This window comes from Lynx rufus, unplaced genomic scaffold (genome assembly GCF_022079265.1).
Source record: "Lynx rufus isolate CCGP_SWC_20201006 ecotype Redwood Valley unplaced genomic scaffold, mLynRuf1.p SCAF_24, whole genome shotgun sequence".
Lineage (NCBI taxonomy): Eukaryota > Metazoa > Chordata > Mammalia > Carnivora > Felidae > Lynx > Lynx rufus.
The window spans coordinates 5,509,425-5,528,456 of record NW_025814839.1 but is presented as its reverse complement, the minus strand read 5'-3'; the positions used below and the strand labels follow the sequence as shown (position 1 = coordinate 5,528,456).

The 19,032-nt window shown below is 60.4% G+C and overlaps 1 protein-coding gene across 1 annotated transcript; it reads left to right on the top strand.

Annotated features, from left to right (window-relative positions):
* Positions 1 to 1,574: 1,574 nt before the first annotated feature.
* On the top strand, positions 1,575 to 9,962 carry LHX5 (LIM homeobox 5). The gene is made up of 5 exons (XM_047087959.1): positions 1,575 to 1,747; positions 3,790 to 4,013; positions 4,737 to 5,014; positions 5,705 to 5,870; positions 9,595 to 9,962. The coding sequence occupies exons 1-5, from the start codon at positions 1,575 to 1,577 to the stop codon at positions 9,960 to 9,962; spliced, it is 1,209 nt and encodes a 402-aa protein (XP_046943915.1).
* Positions 9,963 to 19,032: the final 9,070 nt, after the last annotated feature.

Sequence of the window (19,032 nt, the reverse complement as noted above, 5' to 3'; positions counted from 1 at the left end):
TCCCGGCCTTGGTGAGTCGGGTTGCCAGGTCGGCCCCTTGGGAAAGGTGGCCTGGCCTCTCCCCCCACCCCCCAGACCCACCCCTCCCTCTTCACACACACACACACACACCTGCAAGCGCCCCCACACGCCCCAGACCCTCGGCTCCCCGCCGAGCCGCTCTTCCTTCGCTCGACTTTGGACGCAACTTGTACACACAGCCCGCACGCGCCGCCAAGTACAAGCAGCGCCCACACAACCTCTAGCGTTCCGCCCCCACCCCTCGAAAGCGTGACCCACTCACCACGGTGCCCCGACTGGCTGAGCCGGGATCTGGAAGGTGCATCGAGGAGAGAAGAGACGTGGTGAACGCCACCTCTGAGCTGGCTTCAGAAAGACCCGTCCGGCCTGGGTCGTCTGCTCCCCACCTCTCCCCCAGAGTACCCGTGGGCGGCGCGCCCAGGCCTGAAACGCCAGGGTCTCGGACCAGGCCAGATGACCCACTCCCCCTCCCCCCCCCCCCCGCCCCGCTCCACCTAGGTTTGGGGCCTGCGCGGGGAAAGATACCCAAACGGCGCAGCGCGGCTCGCGCTCCCGCTTGCTCTCTCGCTCGCACGTTCGCGCTCTCTCTCTCTCTCTCCCTCTCTCTCGGTCTCTCGGTCCATGAGAAAGGCCGGGCTGGGCCCCAGCTCCGTGTGTGACAAAAGAAGCCGCCCGGCTCGGGGAGCCCCGTGAACCGCGCTGTCGCAGCTCCAGGGCGCAGACCCCAGGGACGCCGGGACGAGGGAGTCCAATCTGGGCGTGCTGGACTGGGAACGAGGAGGGGTGGACGCAGAGCGCGCTCCGGGCCTCGGGCAACTTCTGCAAGTTCCGGGGATGGCGAATGGGGCAGGGGTCCCTCTCCCGCCAGGCCTTGGAATCCTGGCCCCCAAATATTTATGAGAAGACAGAGGAAGGGAGATGCAGTTTTGAGATCGCGCGGCCCGCGCCCCCAGCCCCAAACTGGAAGGTAATACTTACTTAGCCTCCGAACCAGGTACAAGCTAATACTCAACAATACTGATGCCTTGTTTTTTTTGCTCTGTCCGGACCGCAACGCTGTAGCCAATTTAGATATGCTATAAATTTAAGAGGTTGCCATGGCCACCGCGCGCCCATTGGCCGCCGGGCCCCCTACGTGCCGCGCCACGTCACCAAATCTGAATAAGGATGCGCGAATTAGGCGGCGGCCAGACAAAGATGAGGATCGGGACCGCTTGAAAGTGGGGGAAAGTGCCGGCGCCTCCGCCACCGGGGAAAGCCGCTCCGCAGCGCCGAGGCCATTCGCCACCCAAGACACCTGGGGGAGCCGGGAGCCAGCACTGGGGCGCGCGGCCCGGGGCATGAGGCTGTGAAGGCCACCCCTCCCCACCCCACCCCCGGCAGCCCAGCGCCAGGCCAGCGATCATCCAAGGACTTGACCGGCTGAGTCTTGGTCCGGACCGGACTCGCCCGGCGGCGGCCGAGATAAGAGGCGGAGCGCAGCAGCGGGGCCCGGGGGCCCGAGGGCCGGGGGCCCAAAGGGAGGGCAGGGCGGCCCGAGCCGCCGGGGCGCTATGATGGTGCACTGTGCCGGCTGCGAACGGCCCATCCTCGACCGCTTTCTGCTGAACGTGCTGGACCGCGCGTGGCACATCAAATGCGTTCAGTGCTGCGAGTGCAAGACGAACCTCTCGGAGAAGTGCTTCTCGCGCGAGGGCAAGCTCTACTGCAAAAATGACTTCTTCAGGTAAGAGGCCGCGCCGCCCTGCTGCCTGCGCGCCCGCCCTGCGCGCGCTCCTCTGGGGCGCCGGGGCAGGGGGAGACCGCCAAAGCAGCCTCCTTGGGCTCCCAACCTTAGACGGGAAGCGGGCAGCCCACTGCTCTCCTCCTGCCCTTGGTCCGGGAAGGCGCCCGAGCCCGGGCGGAGTCAGAAGAACGCTGCTTCGCTGTCTCTAGTTCGCTCCTCCAGCCGGGCCTGGAGCCGCGGTGGGGCAGGGCGGAGAAGCCCTGAGAAACTTGCTCGCCACTCATCTCTGCCCCTTCCCCGCAGCTGCGACCCCAGGGTGGAAGTTCAGGCCCGGTTCTGAGAGAGGAAGAATTTTTGCCTAAGTTAGGGACTGCTGGAGGCTTCTCCCGGCCGGCAGAGTGCGGGAGCCCAGGGGCTGACCTCCCGCAGGCCAGGGCCCCAGAGCCCTCCTGGACAAGCCGAAACTTCCCAACTCCGAGGGGACTCAGTCAGGAAGATCTCCTCTGATGACGGAGGGAGGGAACCTTCTCCTCCTTGCCCCCACCCCACCCCCAACTCCTTAAACATTTTCTCCCGCGTTGAAACGTCCAAACGAAATGGGAGCTGAGAATCAGGACCTCCAGGGTCCAGTCTGCGATGTGTCGCCTCCCTTTGCCGCCCACGGATCACTTTTCTGGGCCTCAGTTTCCCCAGCTGGGAAATGCCAGGGGAGGACCTGAAAGGCTGAGGGGTTTTCGGCAGCTCAGCCCTGCCTGCTTCCGCCAGGCGCCCAGAGCCGGCTTTGTGCGTGCGAATTCCCGGGCACCAAGGGAAGGGGGGGCGTGATTAACACCGCGGAGAAAGGCTTTCTCCGGCCCCAGCAGCCAGGCAACAGGGAATTTGAACGGGAGAGAATGTCAGCCTCGGCTTTACACGTGTCAGCTCCCTGGCTCCGGAGACCTGAGGCCCCTAATGTGGTGGTGCTTGCAAAGTGCCTAATGATTTTTGATAAGGTGCATATGGCCAATTACGCTGCCGGATAAGGCCAAAAGTGACTTATGGCTTCTAATGCCCTCACTACATCAACGTCACCCAAATTCGCCCTGTTTAGAGACGTGGGTATGAGTCGATGGGGGGCCCCAAAGTCCTGGGTCCTCACTCTCCCCCTCGACCCACACCTCCCCCCTCCCAGTGCTGGCCTGCACCACCCATTTTGGGGGGAGGCTGGCCTTCTCCAAGCGCTCAAGGAAGAAAGAAAAGGATTTAGATCAGGAACGCGGGAAAGGGGGGGGCGTTGAGAGATCCTGTGTACTGGCCGTGCAGGTTGAGGATTGCCTTCTGGTTACATTCTCCCAGTTCCTGCCAGGGCCAGAGATTGGGGACAGGGAGGGGCGGGGGAGACCCGATCCCTGCTTTCCGGAGACCATCGCTCTGAGGCCCTGCTGTCCACAGGCTCCCAACTAGCTCCGGCGGGTCCCAGAGTGGTCCCGGACTGGAAGGCCTCCAGCGCCGGTGGCACTGGGAGTCAGCTAAAGGTCCCTTCCTCCTTGCTCGGGTCCAGCTCCGAAGAGCTCCCCACCCCGTTGATAGAACCTGCCATCCGGGCCCATCTGGCCTTACCCGGGCCCCAGCAGGCTGGAAAAGCATCCAAGAGGCAAAGGAAGGGGTGGTCCAAACCTGGCTTGCCGGGCTTAAAATGCCTCCTGACTTGGAGATCCAAGTTTGCCTCAGGAGGGCAGCCGGGGCGGATCTGGCAGGGATGGGGCTGGCATCTCGGGGTGCTCTGGCCTGTGTTTGGCTCAAGGCTCCAAGCCGGGTGGTGTGTGGATAAACCTGAACAAGGCACGCGACAGTCGCAGCCCCAAGAACAGCCCGGGACATTTGTCTCATCTCTCTTGCGCTAGTCGGACAGCATAGGATTGGGGGTCTCGTTTGACAGATGTGGACGGGGCAGGGTGGGGGGGGGGCTTCTGAGAAGCTAGGGCGCATGGGAAGAGGTCAGGGGCTCGAGGGAATGGGACGCCGGGCTGCTCCGAGGTGACAGGCCACGTTGCGTTCCGCAGGCGCTTTGGCACTAAGTGTGCGGGCTGTGGGCAAGGCATCTCGCCCAGCGACCTGGTGCGCAAGGCCCGCGGCAAAGTGTTCCATCTCAACTGCTTCACCTGCATGGTGTGCAACAAGCAGCTGTCCACGGGCGAGGAGCTCTACGTCATTGACGAGAACAAGTTTGTGTGCAAGGATGACTACCTGAGCTCCTCCAGCCTCAAGGAGGGCAGCCTCAACTCAGGTAGGAGCCCTCCTCCCCTGCCCAGCCGGGGGCCCTGAGACCCTGCGGCACCGCCAGCCCGGCCCTCTCTACTTTGCACCCCCCCCACCGCCCCCACCCCCCCACCCCCCACCTCCCCGTGTGCGTTCTGTGCCAGGCTCGGCGCTCTCTCCCCGCTCCCACCAGCCATTTCTGGGGCAAATGGAAGGGGCGGGGAAGGGGGACAGCATCTGGAGTCTGTCCCCACCGGATACGGACTCCCGGCTCTTTCCCCGCTCTCCTTCCCCGGAGGGACCTTTTCCAAGCTGCCCTCCTCCCCCAGTTTGGAACCACACGACTCCCCCCACTTTCCGAATCTTTTCAGCTCCTGGTAACTTCAGGCCGCTCTGGGAGGACGGTCAGTGGGGTCTGGAGGAAGGAGAGAGGGGAGAAGGCGTCTGTGGCCTCCTCCCGGTCCCCTCTCCGCGAAGGCCGGGCCCCCCCAGAGGGCGTGCCTGCCCCTCACCCAGGCCATAGCCGAAAAGTGCTGGAGAGGGCTGGAGAAGGGTCTCTCCGAAGGCCGGGCCCCGCCTGGAGGGAGTGGGCGGGCGCCGGGCCCCTGGGGGAGGGGCTGTCGCAAGGCTTGGGGAGGAACCCGGCGCGGGTAGCGGCGCGCCGGGGTCGGCGGGAACCCGCTACCCGGTTGCAGAGACCTTGGGCCGCCGCTGACGCCGGGGTCCTCTTCCCGCTCTGTGCGCCCCGCAGTGTCATCCTGTACGGACCGCAGTTTGTCCCCGGACCTCCAGGACCCTCTCCAGGACGACCCCAAGGAGACGGACAACTCGACGTCGTCGGACAAGGAGACGGCCAACAACGAGAACGAGGAGCAGAACTCGGGCACGAAGCGGCGCGGCCCGCGCACCACCATCAAAGCCAAGCAGCTGGAGACGCTCAAGGCTGCCTTTGCCGCCACGCCCAAGCCCACGCGCCACATCCGCGAACAGTTGGCGCAGGAGACCGGCCTCAACATGCGCGTCATCCAGGTGCGGCTGGGCCCGGGTCGCCCTTTCCCAGCCCAGAGGAGCCCCGGAGCCAGGAGGCCCACGGGAGCCTCCCGCCCAGCCTCCTCGGCCAAGAGTGCGCCGAGTTGGGGTCTGCCGAAGGGCAGACTCTGTGCCCGAGGGCAGGGCCGGCTGGCCAAACTCCTAACCGAAAGATTCTGCAAAGCCCCGCTGACCTCCTGACGGCGCGATCTGGGGCGGGTCACTTCACCCCTCGGAATCCCGCCCCCTCCCCGTTCAAGGAGTTTTAAGCCTCGCTGGGGTACCCCCTCCCTTCCTCTCCTATTTCGGAGCGGAGAAGAAGGCAAGGTTCTCCACGTGCCCTCTCCCTGCGCCGGTGCGCGGGCGGACAGACAAACGGCCAGAGCCCGGCTGGGGAGCCGAGGGGCCGGGACCAGGGCCGTGCAGGGCGGGAGGCCTTTATAAAGCCGTCAGGCCGAGGGCGGGCCGAGGACCAGGAAGCCCAGGTCTTTATGAGTCGCCCCACGGGTCCGCGAAATCCTTCACCCTTGGCTGGTTCCCCGAAGCCCCTCTCCACCTCTCCTGGCCTAATCCGCCCGCCCCCGCCCCTGGGCAGTCTTGGTGAAGAGGCTATAGAACCCAGAAGGAGCGGCCTGGGCAGGAAGGAGAGGGCACCCCGGATCGGAGCTCACAATCCCTGCTCTGTCCCAGGTGTGGTTCCAGAACCGACGGTCCAAAGAACGCAGGATGAAACAACTGAGCGCGCTGGGCGCCCGGAGACACGCCTTCTTCCGGAGTCCGCGGCGCATGCGTCCGCTGGGCGGCCGCTTGGACGAGTCTGAGATGTTGGGGTCCACTCCGTACACCTACTACGGAGGTAAGGGCCCCCCCACCTCGGAACGCGCTGCCCTACACCCAGGCCCGTGCCGTTCTGGGGGTTGAGGACGCAGGTCCGGATCCCGGGCGCCGTTGGCCGCCAGGGACGCCCTCCCTCCCTTCTACTCATGCGGGACGTACATACACAATCACGAACACACCTTAACAGACGCACAGCAACGTAGGCGTGTGCACTCTCCTCCTCCTGGACCCCAAATCAGACAACCATACAGCGACACACACAGATGAACACCCACGCACCCACGCAGGACTCATGGGTACACTCCCTTGCACACACACTGGAGTTCAGAGACCTCGTGGACACAAATCTAGACACATGATCCCACACAACAACACACAGGTGGGTGCCACTCCCCAGTTACATTCAATGACAAATATACCCAAAGAAATGCACAGGCTCACACACTCCCAAGCGTCATGCCAAGGCGAGCGCTGGCAAATCCACCTGCCCCCTGCGTCAGCCGGACACTCAGCCTTCGTGCTGCCCTTGCCCCGTGGCCTGGTGTCCCTGGCCCCAGCGGGAACACAGGCACTGGAGGGCAGCGCAGGCGGTAGGGATGGAGGGGTCGGGATCCTTCCATGACTGTGCTGTGCGCCCTGGGCGTCTGGAACTGTCAGCCAGGATGCCGGCCGGGCGCTCTGGGCAGGACTCCCTTGCACTCTCCAGCTCCAGGCACGCCAGTGGTCATTAGGGTTGAAGGTACAACAACTGGACCAACCCGGTTCCCCACTCCCGGTCTTTGGACTTTGCAGAGAGAATTCTGTTGTTGCTGTTACCAGGTTCAAGGCCTGGGTGAACTCTCCTCCTGGTTACTCCTTTTCTTCCTTCCCTCCTCTTCTCCTTCCTCCCTAGTCTCCTCACCACCACCCCCCCCTCCATTTCCTTGGCATTTGCCTGGCGACCCATTCCAACCCCTCACTGCCCTCCCAAATCCCTCACCAAGGTTTTCTGAGACCCCGAGTGTGCTAGGGAATCCACTCCGGGTCCTGCACTTCCCCAACCTTTGGGCTCAAAGAAAACACCTCCCGCTTCTGTTTGTTTCTGAGCCTCTGAATTTGGAGAGCCCCCAGGAGTGCCTATGCCTCAGACACATCTCTGCTGAGTTGCTCAGTGCCACAGGCCTGTGGGGGGCTGGTGTCCCAGGGAGAGGTGACTTTTCTTAGAAACGTGGGTTTGGAGGCAATGCTGAGGCCCGCGGGTGGGCGCCTGGCACGCGGGCCGACCCAGGAAGGAAGGCTTCCGCACATTGTGGGTCTAGGAGGTTAGATCTCACCTCCGGCCAGGGCCGCCAGAAATTGTGGGCATATAGGGCGGCTGTGTTCTGGGGAGAGACTCTGCGGTGGCAGGGCCCTGACTGGGGGGCTGCAGACGCCCAGGACGGCTCGGATGGTGGACGTGTCCCGGGGTCTTCAGTCACCAACTCTCTCTACCTATCTGTGCGTCCTTCGGCTCACGATCTCCGCCCGGCGCGGGGAGATGGTGGGGCGGCGCCGTCCGGAATTTCTCCCCGCCTGGGTAATTAAGCGAGGTCTCCCCGAGGACTCGTGTGCCCCCACCGGTCCCGCTGCCTCCTCTCCCCGCGCGTCTGCTGGATGGGGCGGGGGCCTGGACACGCGGGCCCCTCTTTCTCCGGAATGGGGGGCAGGACCCCCGCCCCCCCCAGCCCCAGGGAGGCAGCCCCGCCTAATCCGCGCTGGGAGATCCCGGCGGCGGCGGCGGCCGGCAGCGGGCGAGAAAGGGGCTGGGCGGCGGGGCCGGCGGCTCCCCGTGGGAGCGCGGACAAAGCCCCAGCTGCGGCTTTTGTGCCCTTTTCAGACGGCGTTTGTTCCAATTACCTCCGGCCCGGCCGCCATATGGGCGGAGGCGGCGCGCTGCGCGCGGGGGCCGCGGCCCTGGCTGGCTTGCCGGCTCGCCCCGAGCCGCGGCCGGCCCCCATCCCCGTCCCTCAGGGGCCCCAAGTTCGCCGCTTCCAACCTTTCTCTTCGCTTTCTGGGAGAATGGAACGAGCGGTCTTTAAAAAGTTAATTGGCCAACGCTTTAGCTGTTGCCGAAACCGTCGACAAGCCGCGCGCCTCCGGGCACCCCCCCCCCATTTGGACTGATTTCGGGGTTTGGAGAGGGAAGGGAGCCGGCGGCAGGGGACGTCCCGAATTCGCCCCGGCGACGGAGACCCCCCAAGACGGAGTGCGGGGGGGGGGGGGCGTGCAGAGGAAACCCGGCTTGGGGGCGCGCTGGTTTTCCCGCCGCACAAAGCGGGTTATTGTCACCGGTGGCCGCTACAAGGTGCTCCTTCCGTGGGGTCCCACACCTCAAACCTTCACGGGCGGAGGAGGGGAGGAGGCTGCCTGGAAAGACCCAAGCGAAGGGGTTCTGGAAGGAGGTGAGAGAGGTGATGCGGAAACAATTTTCTTGAGAACCAGGGGGGGCTTGTCACCGGGAGCCCCTGCGCCCCCTGGTTTTGTGGGGGAAATGCGATGTGTGCATTTTTCTGGAGAAAGCCCATAGCTATCACCAGATTCTCAGAAGCACTCAGTGTCCCCAAATGTTTCCGAAGCTGGGTGTCCTGGCAAACCGCCCCCCGCCCCCCCCCCCGGGGTGAGACTGAAGGCCCCAGCCTTCCCGCTGAAGTACCCACGAAGCGTTGGACGTGAGCAGGCGAATACCCTCCCTCCTCCAAGTTCCGGGCTTCTAGTGAGGCCGGCACAAATGGTGGGACCCCCACATTCACCCAGAAGGTCCAAGGGCTGTGTTTGAGGGGGCGAAGGACCGGCCAGGGCCGTGGGGTGCCGGGGGTTGTCAGAGTTCCGGTTGCCGGGTCCCCAGGCCAACTCATCAGCCCTGCCCCGCTGCTCGGGCAGAGTCTCTCCCCAGAACCAGGTCCGGCTTCTTCCCCCCCACCCCACCCCCCAGGTCGCCGGCCCCTCTCAACCATTTGGTGCTCTGGTCTCTGGCCACCCCAGCATCCCCCACCCAGCTCTTCTCCCATCTCTCGGACTCATCTGCCGGGTCTGTGGGCGCCTCTGTCTCTCCTGGCCTCCCCCCCCCCCCGGCTCTCGATGGGTTTTTCACGGTGTATCTCTAACCAACGGTCCGGTCCATCTCATCCCTTTCTCTGTGCTCATCCTACACGATTGCCCTGGTCTCTGTCTCTGCCTTGGGCTTGGTGCCTCTGGGTCTCTTTTCCGACCTGAGTCTGGGGACTCCCTCCTGGGTCCCCTCTTCGCCCCCCCGTCACACTGTTCACTGCTCATCTCCCAGTGACCCTGTCTCTGGCTATTTCCGTGTCTCCGGCTCTCGGTGTATCTCCCCACTTCAAAGGCACCGTCTCGGATGGTTCACTGACTCTATGTCCACTGTCTGTCTCTGTCTGTCGGGGAAACTCTGACTTTGAAGTCACGATATTTTTCTGTCTGTGCTTCTGGCTCTGGTCCTTGTGTCGCTCAGCCTGGGTCTCTGGGCCTTCGGGCAGCTCTCATGGTCTCTCTCGGGGACGCTTGTCCCAGGTGTGGGGGGGGCGGGGGAGGGGTGTCTGTGTCCTTGTCCGCCGGCAGCCCTCTCCCTTGGTCTCCGCGGGCCTCCCCGCGGGGCTCGCCAACCTGAGTCGGTGTGCGCCCCCCCCACCCCCGTCCGTCCGTCCGTCCGCGTTCCTCCCGGCCCGGCCGCCTCTGACCTGTCCCTGTCTCCTCCCCGCCCCCTCCCGCAGACTACCAAGGCGACTACTACGCGCCCGGAGGCAACTACGACTTCTTCGCGCACGGCCCGCCGTCGCAGGCGCAGTCCCCGGCCGACTCGAGCTTCCTGGCGGCGTCGGGGCCCGGCTCGACGCCGCTGGGCGCGCTGGAGCCGCCGCTCGCCGGCCCGCACGCCGCCGACAACCCCAGGTTCACCGACATGATCTCGCACCCGGACACGCCGAGCCCCGAGCCGGGCCTGCCCGGCGCGCTGCACCCCCTGCCCGGCGAGGTGTTCAGCGGCGGGCCCAGCCCGCCCTTCCCCATGAGCGGCGCCAGCGGCTACAGCGGACCCCTGTCGCATCCCAACCCCGAGCTCAACGAGGCCGCCGTGTGGTAAGGCCGCGGGGCCGGGCCGCCCCCGGACGCAGCCGCCCGAACCGCCACGCCGCCCTCAGGGGTTCCCTCTCGCGTCCGCGCGCAGCGGCAGCTGCTCCTCGGCGGGGCGCGCGGGGGCGCCCCGGTGTCCACCCCGCGGGGCCGTCCCGGCGGCGCGAGCGGTGCTCGGGACCAAAGTCAATACTGCGGAGGGTCGAGAGATTTCGAGCAACGCCCTAGACTTCCCCCGACCCCCGCCACCACCGCCTCTTCGGACCGAGAGAGGGTTGAGGCCCAGCGGCGAGGCTGACGTTCCCCCCTCTCCGCCATCCGAGTGGCATTTGGTAACCTTATTTCTCACTCTGCTTCCCCCGTCTTTAAAACAAGAGGCTCAGAAAAAGAGAGAGATGGAAGGGAGGGCGAGGGAAGGGAGCAAAATGAGGAAGAGAGAAGATGGAGAGCGAGCGAGAGAGAGGAGCGCGCTCGAGGGGTGGGGGGGTGTCGCCGGGAGGACGAAGGATCCGCCTGCGCGTGGGCGCCCCCTGGTGGCCAAACTGAGGATCAAGGTCAGCTTTCTAGGAAGGGGGCGGTCCAGACCTCGAGGCCCCGGGCCGGGCACACCCCCCCATCTCCCACCCACCCCCCGCTCCACCCCCCACCCCCCCGCCACTGTCTCTCCACTCTTCCTTCCTTGGACATTTATTGTGAGCCCGGGGGTCCAGGCCAGACTGGAACATTCGCCCACCCTGCTCTCCACCCCCCTGGCAAGGGCAAGGCGCCAAGATCTCCGGGCTCCGGCCCACAGACCACCCTCCCTGCCCGGGGCCTGGAGGCTGGGTCGTCAGGATGTACAGTATTATACTTTTTTGGAAGTCGAACGCTTCTAGTTTCCTTATTTTGTATAAAGAAGAAACAAATAAAGTATGTTTTTGTGTTTACTGTTTATTTATTGTACTCTAGTTATCCGGGGTTGGACATTTTTATATTTTTAAGAGGAGGGTGGGGCAGAGTGAGGGAGGGGAGGCAGAAAGAGGTTTACCTAAAAAAAAAAAAAAACACACAAAAACACGAAAAATCAACTTTTTTTAAAAAGAAAGATTAATAAAAAAAAATGCTTTTTTTTCCCTCAGTGCTGTGTGTGTGGTTTTCTTTTGTGTGTGTGCCTGCCTTCAGCCGCTGAGAGTGAAGGGAGCCATTCTTTTCTCTGGTCCACGTGTCCCACATAACACGGACTCGATGGGTGCACAGCCCTCTCTGCATCTGGGGGGGGGGGTGCTTTTAAGAACCAGGAGGTAATGACAATGGCTGCCATCTTTTTTTTTTTTTTTCCCCCACAGCTACTATGTGCCGGGCACAGTATAGCCCAGATGCTTTAATACTCTGCTGCTGTATGTAATATCCCGCCTCTCACACCGGGCGCACAGTAGGCCTTCAAAGCCGTTGACGAACGCAAGACTGTGTCATTTGTTCGTCCTCAGTGTGGGTCAGAAGAATTCCAGCCTGGCTCCTAATGAGGCCCCCTCGGGCAAAAACTATGGGCGGGCTGGTAAGCTAGTTATCTTCCGAGGCCCTGTTAGGACAGAAGTGCCCCAGGGAGAGTGAGCAGCGAGGCTGAGGTCCTCTGCCTTTCTGATGCGAGGCGTGCCCACGCCAGCAGGTAAATCCGCAGTAGCATGATGGAAAGTGCTAGAGATTCCGGAGGCCTGAGGCCACTACCTGAAGACAAGTCCCTCCTTCCTGTTGCCTCAGTTTCCTGACTTCCAAAAGCGGGGATTGGAGGGAGGGCTTGCTACCTCCCCTTCCGGCTCAGACACTGTAGGGTTAGAGAGGCAGGTGGGGGAGATACCAGTAAATGGAAGAGTGTCCTGCACGGGGTCCCTTTGCACCCAAGCCGGGGGGAGGGGGTTGCCCACTTCAGGGGCAGAGGGGCCAGGAGGGGACAAGGGAGACCAAGGAACGGGCACACAGTAAGAGCCCTTTTATGTGGACTGCGGGGCAGTAACTCAAGGTGGCTTGGCTTTTTCTTTCCTTCCCCTGACATGCGTTTGTCTTTATCAGACCAATGCTCCGTGCTCATTGAGGAAAATTTAGAAACTTCAGCTAAACAAAGGGAGGAGAACGGAATCACCCGGAATCTCAAGCGCCTTGGTGATGTATCTGGCGCATTTCCTTCCAGACTTGTGTTTTTGTCTTCATTTTGAAACTAGAGATCATTCTCCCCACACTATATGGTTACCTGCTCTGTTTCACTCAGCAAGATCCCCAGGTTAATAAACTGATCACAGAGCGATGTCATCCTCTGGAGTGACTGGCGAAAACTTCCTGGCGATGGGCGAACCCCCCTTTTACGGTTTTAAGTGTTTTATTTATTTTTGAGAGAGTGCAAGTGGGGGAGGGGCAGAGAGAGGCGGTGGGAGGCGGGGGGGGGGGGCGATGAGGACAGAGGATCTGAAGCGGGCTCAGCGCTGACAGCAGTGAGCCCGATGTGGGGCTTGAACCCGTGAACCGCGAGATCGTGACCTGAGCCCAGGCCCCGGGTTTTGTTTTCTCTTTAACCTATTCTGTTGTTGGACATTTGGGTCTGTTTCCAACTGTTTGCCGCTGTAAACCAGGCTGGAATAGACATCCTCGTCGCTAAATCTTTCGACTTGTATCAGGGGAGGTATTATTTGCCGCCTTAGGATGCTCAGAGAGGTCAAGGGACTTGCAGAAGGTCACATGGCTGGGGAGTGGCAGAGTAGGGATTCAGGCCCATGTATGTATCAGGTTGTGTTTCTACGCCACAAGGGTGCCCTGATCGTAATGGGTCTCGGAGCCCCAGAGACAATTTGCAAGATTCTGGGCCCCATCTCTGCCAGGCCCCCAAGTGTTTTCTGGGCACATGTGAATTTTGCAAGCTTAGGCTCGCTCAGAACTTTTCACCAGAGAGAAACCTGGGCAAGTGAAGTTCAGAGGCACAGACTCACCGTCACTCCCCTGCAGACAGGCTTGTGACAGGGTCACGGAGGCAGGGGAGGAGGAGGGGAAGGGATTTACAAGAGAGAGGAGGACTCCCCCCATCCCAGCTGTGCCAGGTCACGTGACCTACCGCTCAGCCGCCCCCCCCCCCAACTCCACCCCACCCCCGCCAGCTGCCAACAGGTAGAAAGACCGAGCAGAGCTATCAGCTCCTTCCTGGGGACAGCAGAGTGGACCTACAGGGTGAGAATTCTCGGTAGCACCATCCCTCCCAGCCCCCCATCCAGCTACACACACACACACACACACACACGCACACGCACCAAACACGTATGTCCTCACACAAATGCACATTCACACATACAAAAACATGTGCACAAACAGAACACCCACACAGACACAGACATGGGCACAGGCACACGGATGCACTCCTGCCGATGCACACACAGGCACGTGCGTGATGATCGTCGGGCACACACGGGTGCATGCCAGCACAGGCACATTAATGTGCACACCCCACGTGCTTGTGTCCAGTGTGATTTGCACAGATACGCAAGCGCAATCACACACACGCATGCCCACACATCCATGCTTTGAACCCACACGCCCAGCCCCCACGGACGCCCGCAAACCCAAACCTCATATCCTTGTGAACGTGTGCGCACGCACATGGATTCAGAGCATACACCCGCCCTTCGCACGCCCACAGTTTCAGCCTGAGAGAACCGGGAGTGGAAGGAGCCCACTCGTGCACCAGGGAATGCTTGAATGGCCCTGGGGTGGTCCGTCAAGATCTCTGAGGGTGGTTCCAGAAGCCAGAATCCAGGAGGGAGGGACATCTGTGGGGTCGTGATCAGTACTTGGGGCTGACTCCCAGGGCACTCCCTCTGAGCGTGCCTGAGTGAGGAAGGATGGGAGCAGAGGTCTCCTGGGGCCAGGATGAGGGCAGAACAGAGCAAGGGTCCTGGGGTCCCGGAGGTTATCTGGTTGGTCCCCGTATCACCCTTCTGAGGCTTTTTTCGGTCCCGCTGCAAAATGGGCTCACAATGGCATTTCATGCACATCGGAGAGATGTCATTCATCCAACCTGTGGCCAAGGTTCAGGAAATCTAGGTCCTGGGTTCAATCCCCACCCCCATCTCCCCCCACCTCCACGCACACCAGCTTCCTCGAAAGGGGACAAGCAGGGGGCTGGGGGGTGTTGTCGTCGACATCTGCTCAAGCCCACGCCCACTGCTGTGAGCTCATCTCAACGGCCCAAGTGCCTACTTGGACCCAGGGACTCTGAGAGGAGAGATCCCACCCCCACCCACCTCATCTCAGTGCCCCTGCAGGGGACCCACGGTGCAGTGGCTAAGTTAGGTGCGCTAAGTTAGGGAGACTGCTCCTGAAGAAGGCCGTCCAGGGAAAGGGGAGGGCTGGGCGTGATTGCTGGTCCCTAGAGACCCACAACCATTTTCTCAAAGTGTGATCAGGGGACGGTGCTTGCTAGGAGTACATATCCCCCCGGGGCCTCCTGGCCCCTGGCTGGCATTGCTCCCAGGCCCGGCACCCCAGATGCTCCACCCACTCAAGCTCCCAAGCTGATTCCGCTGTCCCCCAAACATTCAGGACCACTGCCCGATGAAGTCTTGTCCATCTGGGGTCCACGTAGACCCTCAGATGCCCTTCAGCGTGAGTGTTGTTATCCCCACTTTGCAGACGAGAAGACTGAGCCCCGAGAGGTGAAGTGAGCTGCCCCGGGGTCACACAGCCAGGGAGTGGCAGACCCAGGCTTTGAAAGCAGGACTCCTGCTTCCAGAGCCCATGTTGCCCCTGGACCCAGGACAGAGCCTGGCCCAGGTAACGCCTCGTTCTCTGTGGAATAACTACAGGAATGAATGAATGAATGAATGAATGCAGTGCAGCTGTCACCAAAAGAGATTTCTTTAAGAGAGACTCTAACGGGTGCTAACTCTCACGGGTAGCAACCTCACCGGATTTCCTTCCGGGGTCAAACAAAGCTAGCCCGAGGGCAAAGGGCATAAGGAAAATCGCCAAGGTCAAAAGACACAAGGACTTCCGGCTTCTCCAGGCTCGCCTTTGTTTCTTTCACTCTCCCTCCCCACGGCCATCTCTTTCCACCTCCATTAATGAAACTGTTCCTCTCCTCTTCTATCTCTTCATCACCTGTATTTATTATCATTTAAAAATAAAAGATTTCCGAGAGGGGGAAGAAAAAATGCTCCGAGCTGTGCCCGTAAGGAAGCTAGCCAGGCCCTTCCCCCCCCCCCCCCCCCCCACCAAGCGGTGCCCTCCAGCTCTGGGAGAAAGGGGCCGGCTCCTCTCCCTCGCTGCCCCCCAGGCTGCGATTGCGGCAACCCTGGGCAGTGAAACCACATGTATTCCGGGCGCCCCCCCTCCTGCCTGCTCTCCCCAGCCCCAGCCCTGTCCCCCTGCCCGGAAATGAACCCCCCACAGAGCACGAAAGCTGACCCACTGTGCTTAGGACTAATATTTAAAATGCAGAATGGCTGTGGAGGGCTCCGGTTCCCAAGCCTTGTCGTGCAGTAAAAAGATATAAACAGAATAAATTACCTCTCCAGCTCGGATTATGAGAATACCCATCTCCTGACCGGAATTTTAAGTCCTGTCTCCCTCGTAGTGCCGCACACGGCTGATTTATGGAAACCTGAGCACTTCTCTGCATATTTCTTCTGTTGAGCCAAGTGACTGAGTTTACCCTTCCTATGCCATTAGTGTTATTAACACCTGGGCAACCGATCATTGCAAATGGGCCATTTCTGTGATGAACGGAAATCTCTCCCGCCACTTCTCTGGGGCCTTGCCGTCTCTGGCCTCCTCTTTCTGCATTTTGTGCCCGGGCTCAGGACCACCGCCCCCCCCCCCCGCCCCCCGCTTCCCCCTAGCACCTGCCGATGGGCTCCTGAGGGCTCTGGAAGGAAATCCTCACCCCAGCAGGTGCCCGTGGCTCTCTGGCAGGCACCCAAAAAAAAAAAAAAAAAAGGTCAGCAGGGACCCCAACTTCACGGTCAACCTGAGTGAAGACGAGGCAGCCGGCCGAGCCAGGGAGACTGCAGCACTGCGAGGCGACATCCCGACCCACGCTGCGTGCCCGTCCCCGTCCTCGGGCTGCGAGCAACTTGAAATCAGGGACTGTGTGACTTCACATCGGCCACTCAACCTCTCTGAGGCTTGCCAGCTGTAAAAAGGGTATGACAATACCAACTTCGAGTGTCATTGTCAGGGTTAAGTAAGGCCACGTCTATCAGAGTCTAAGCGCGGTGCCTGGCATAGAGCGGGCCACGGAGTGATAGACCATGAATGAAATGATAATAGTTTAGTAAGATAACAATGGCCACTTACTGCTTGATGTCGTTATTATTACCATTACCCTGTTTTCTTCTTTGAAGAAGGTGCTTAAAGCATTTAAAAAAATTTTTTTTAGTGTTTAGTTTTGAGAGGGAGAAAGAGAGAGAGAGAGAGAGAGGCAGAGAAAGAGGGAGACACAGAGTTGGAAGCAGGATCCAGGCTCTGAGCCGTCAGCAGAGCCTGACGCGGGGCTCGAACCCGAGAACCGCAAGACCACGACCTGAGCCGAAGTCGGACACTTAACCGACTGAGCCACCCAGGGGCCCCAAGCATTTTTTTAAGACAAAGACTAACTTCACAGCCTATCTGGATAGATATGCAATGTATTACTTTCCAGAACGTACTAATAGATGGAACACTTGCTAGATGGAAAAGTATAGGGCCTGTAAAGACAAGAACGTGCCCGCATGCGGTAGGAGGCCAAGACAGGGGGGACAGAGGATCCGAAGCGGGTTCCATGCTGACACCAGAGAACCCGATGCGGGGCTCGAACTCACGAACGGTGAGATCATGACCTGAGCCGAAGTCAGACGCTCAACCAACTGAGCCACCCAGGCGCCCAACAGTTGCACTGTCAACAACGAAAGGATATTGTGGTATGTCCATTCAGTGGGCTATTATTACTCAGCCATGAAAAGGGATGAAGCATACTGATACCTGCTAAGACATAGGAGAACCTCGAAAACACGACGCTAAGCGAAAGAAGCCAGACAGGTGCGAGGAGATCACACGTTGTCTGGTCTTACGTCTCCGTGAAATATACAGAACAGACACACCCAGACACAGCAAGCGCACCGACGGTTGCTGGGGACTGAGGGGGGCGAGGATGAACAGTGGCTGCTCAATGGGTACACAGAGTTTCCTTCTGTGATGACGGAAACGTCCCGAAACTGGACAGAAGGTGGTTGCACAGCATCATGAGTGTGCTCACTGCCTCTGAATCGTTCGCTTTAACGTGATTCATTTTATGCTGTGTTTCACCTCATTTTTTCCACATGAAAAGAGGGGCGCCTGGGTGGCTCAATCGGTTAAGTGTCCGACTTAGCTCAGGTCATGATCTCACGGTTGGAGGGTTCGAGCCCCGCGTCGGGCTCCGTCTGGACAGCTCGGAGCCCGGGGCCTGCTTCGGATTCGGTGTCTCCCTCTCTCTCTCATCCTCTGTCTCTCTTCCTCTCAAAAATTAAAATAAAGACACTTAAAAAATAAATCAATCCCTGCTGGAGAATGAAGAGTCTCTTGGGGCCTCTGTTCCTGCCCACGGTGGATGTTCGGGCTCCAGCTCCTCCTGGCAGACTTTGGGGGGGGGTCCCTGAAATAAAATCGGCATCATTGTGTGGTTCTACCGGGCCATTATTTAACCGAGGCAGGGTTTCCCAGGGTGAGGGGCAGGGGCCTCCGGAGGAAGCAGGAAGTCACTCTCTTTCCCCTGCTTCTCCGGCTCTCCTGACCGTCTCAGGGCCAGTCCCCGCTGGGTGTTTGCGGGTCTTCAACGCCCCCTCTCGCGCTTGCGTCTCAAACACACTGCAGGCAGGCTCGGAGACCCGGCGCACCGGAAGCCCGCCCCCACGCACAGGCATCGCTTTGCTTTTCCTTGTGTTCATCGCTACGTTCATTGCCTAATTCTGGGAAGTGATACCGTGTCTCCATTTAGAGCGGTGCTAACGTTTTCTTTCTAGAAGGCATTTAAGATTTCAAGAAACGTATGAATTGGGTACCAGTAAAGATGACGCACAACCCTAGGTGGCAGCGGGGGGTTCCGGGACGATATTGCAGGTACATGCGCACGGTAGGAGGGCTGGCCCCCACCCGGCCGGCTCGGGGTCACCAGAGACTTCTCTGCGGTGAACACGCAGCGCCGTGGGATTCTCATGCGTGCGGCTTGCTCGGCCGTGGCTGTGCTGTGTGGCTGAACTGGGTTACTCACCCCCTCTGGGCCTCAGCCTCCTCATCTGAAAAATGGGGCTGGGAGGTGGACCAAAGACCTTGAAGCCAAGTTGTACAGGCACCTGCCTGACCTCCTACACTTCCTCTTCATTCATTCACTTAGCAAGTATCTGTTGAATTGCCTCGTATGCGCTGGGCGATCTTCTGGGCTCTGGGTTACGGATGCGAATAGAATAGGTTCGATCCCAGCCCTCATAGAGCTGATATTTCCCTGGGAGAGACAATAGCTCCCCCCCTCCTCCGGGTACAAAATGTAAGGGGCGGGGCGGGGGAGAGGCGCCCCAAACACTGTAATCGCGATCAATCGCATTCTCATACAATATTTTGAAAAATCGAAATTAGTGCGCAAGAACCCATAATGAGCCAAATGGCAACCTTTCCGATAAAGGCCGGATCTGACAGGCCTGGGATTCGGTGAGGAGAGGCACGCAGGTCCAAGTGAGGCCCTGTCTTTATTTAAAATGTCACTATTTTACTTTTCACGAATTTCTTCCACGTTAATTTTAATTGAAACAATGTTTCATTGCTATGTAATTTCTTTTGATTTCTGAGTTGGGGGTACCCCTTACTTTTTGCTCCCGAGCCGAGGGCCACGCTGGCCTCAGCCTAGACCTGGCCCTGAGAGGCAGGCTGCGAGCCCTCAGAGGGAGGGCCCCTCTAATTGCTGAGTCAGCTGAGATGTGGGGGAAAAGTGTGACAGGCAAAGGGAGCAGCACTGACGATGGCCCTGAGGCCGGGTCAAGCTTGGTGAATCCTAGGAAGAGAAAGAGGCTGGTGTGGCTGCAATTTGGGGAGAGGTGAGGAGGGGCGGGGGAAAG

Coding starts and splice junctions, on each gene's coding strand:
- LHX5 (XM_047087959.1), top strand. CDS start 1,575: ATGATGGTGCACTGTGCCGGCTGCGAACGGCCCATCCTCGACCGCTTT. Junction 1,748..3,789: donor TGCAAAAATGACTTCTTCAG/GTAAGAGGCCGC, acceptor TGCGTTCCGCAG/GCGCTTTGGCACTAAGTGTG. Junction 4,014..4,736: donor GGAGGGCAGCCTCAACTCAG/GTAGGAGCCCTC, acceptor TGCGCCCCGCAG/TGTCATCCTGTACGGACCGC.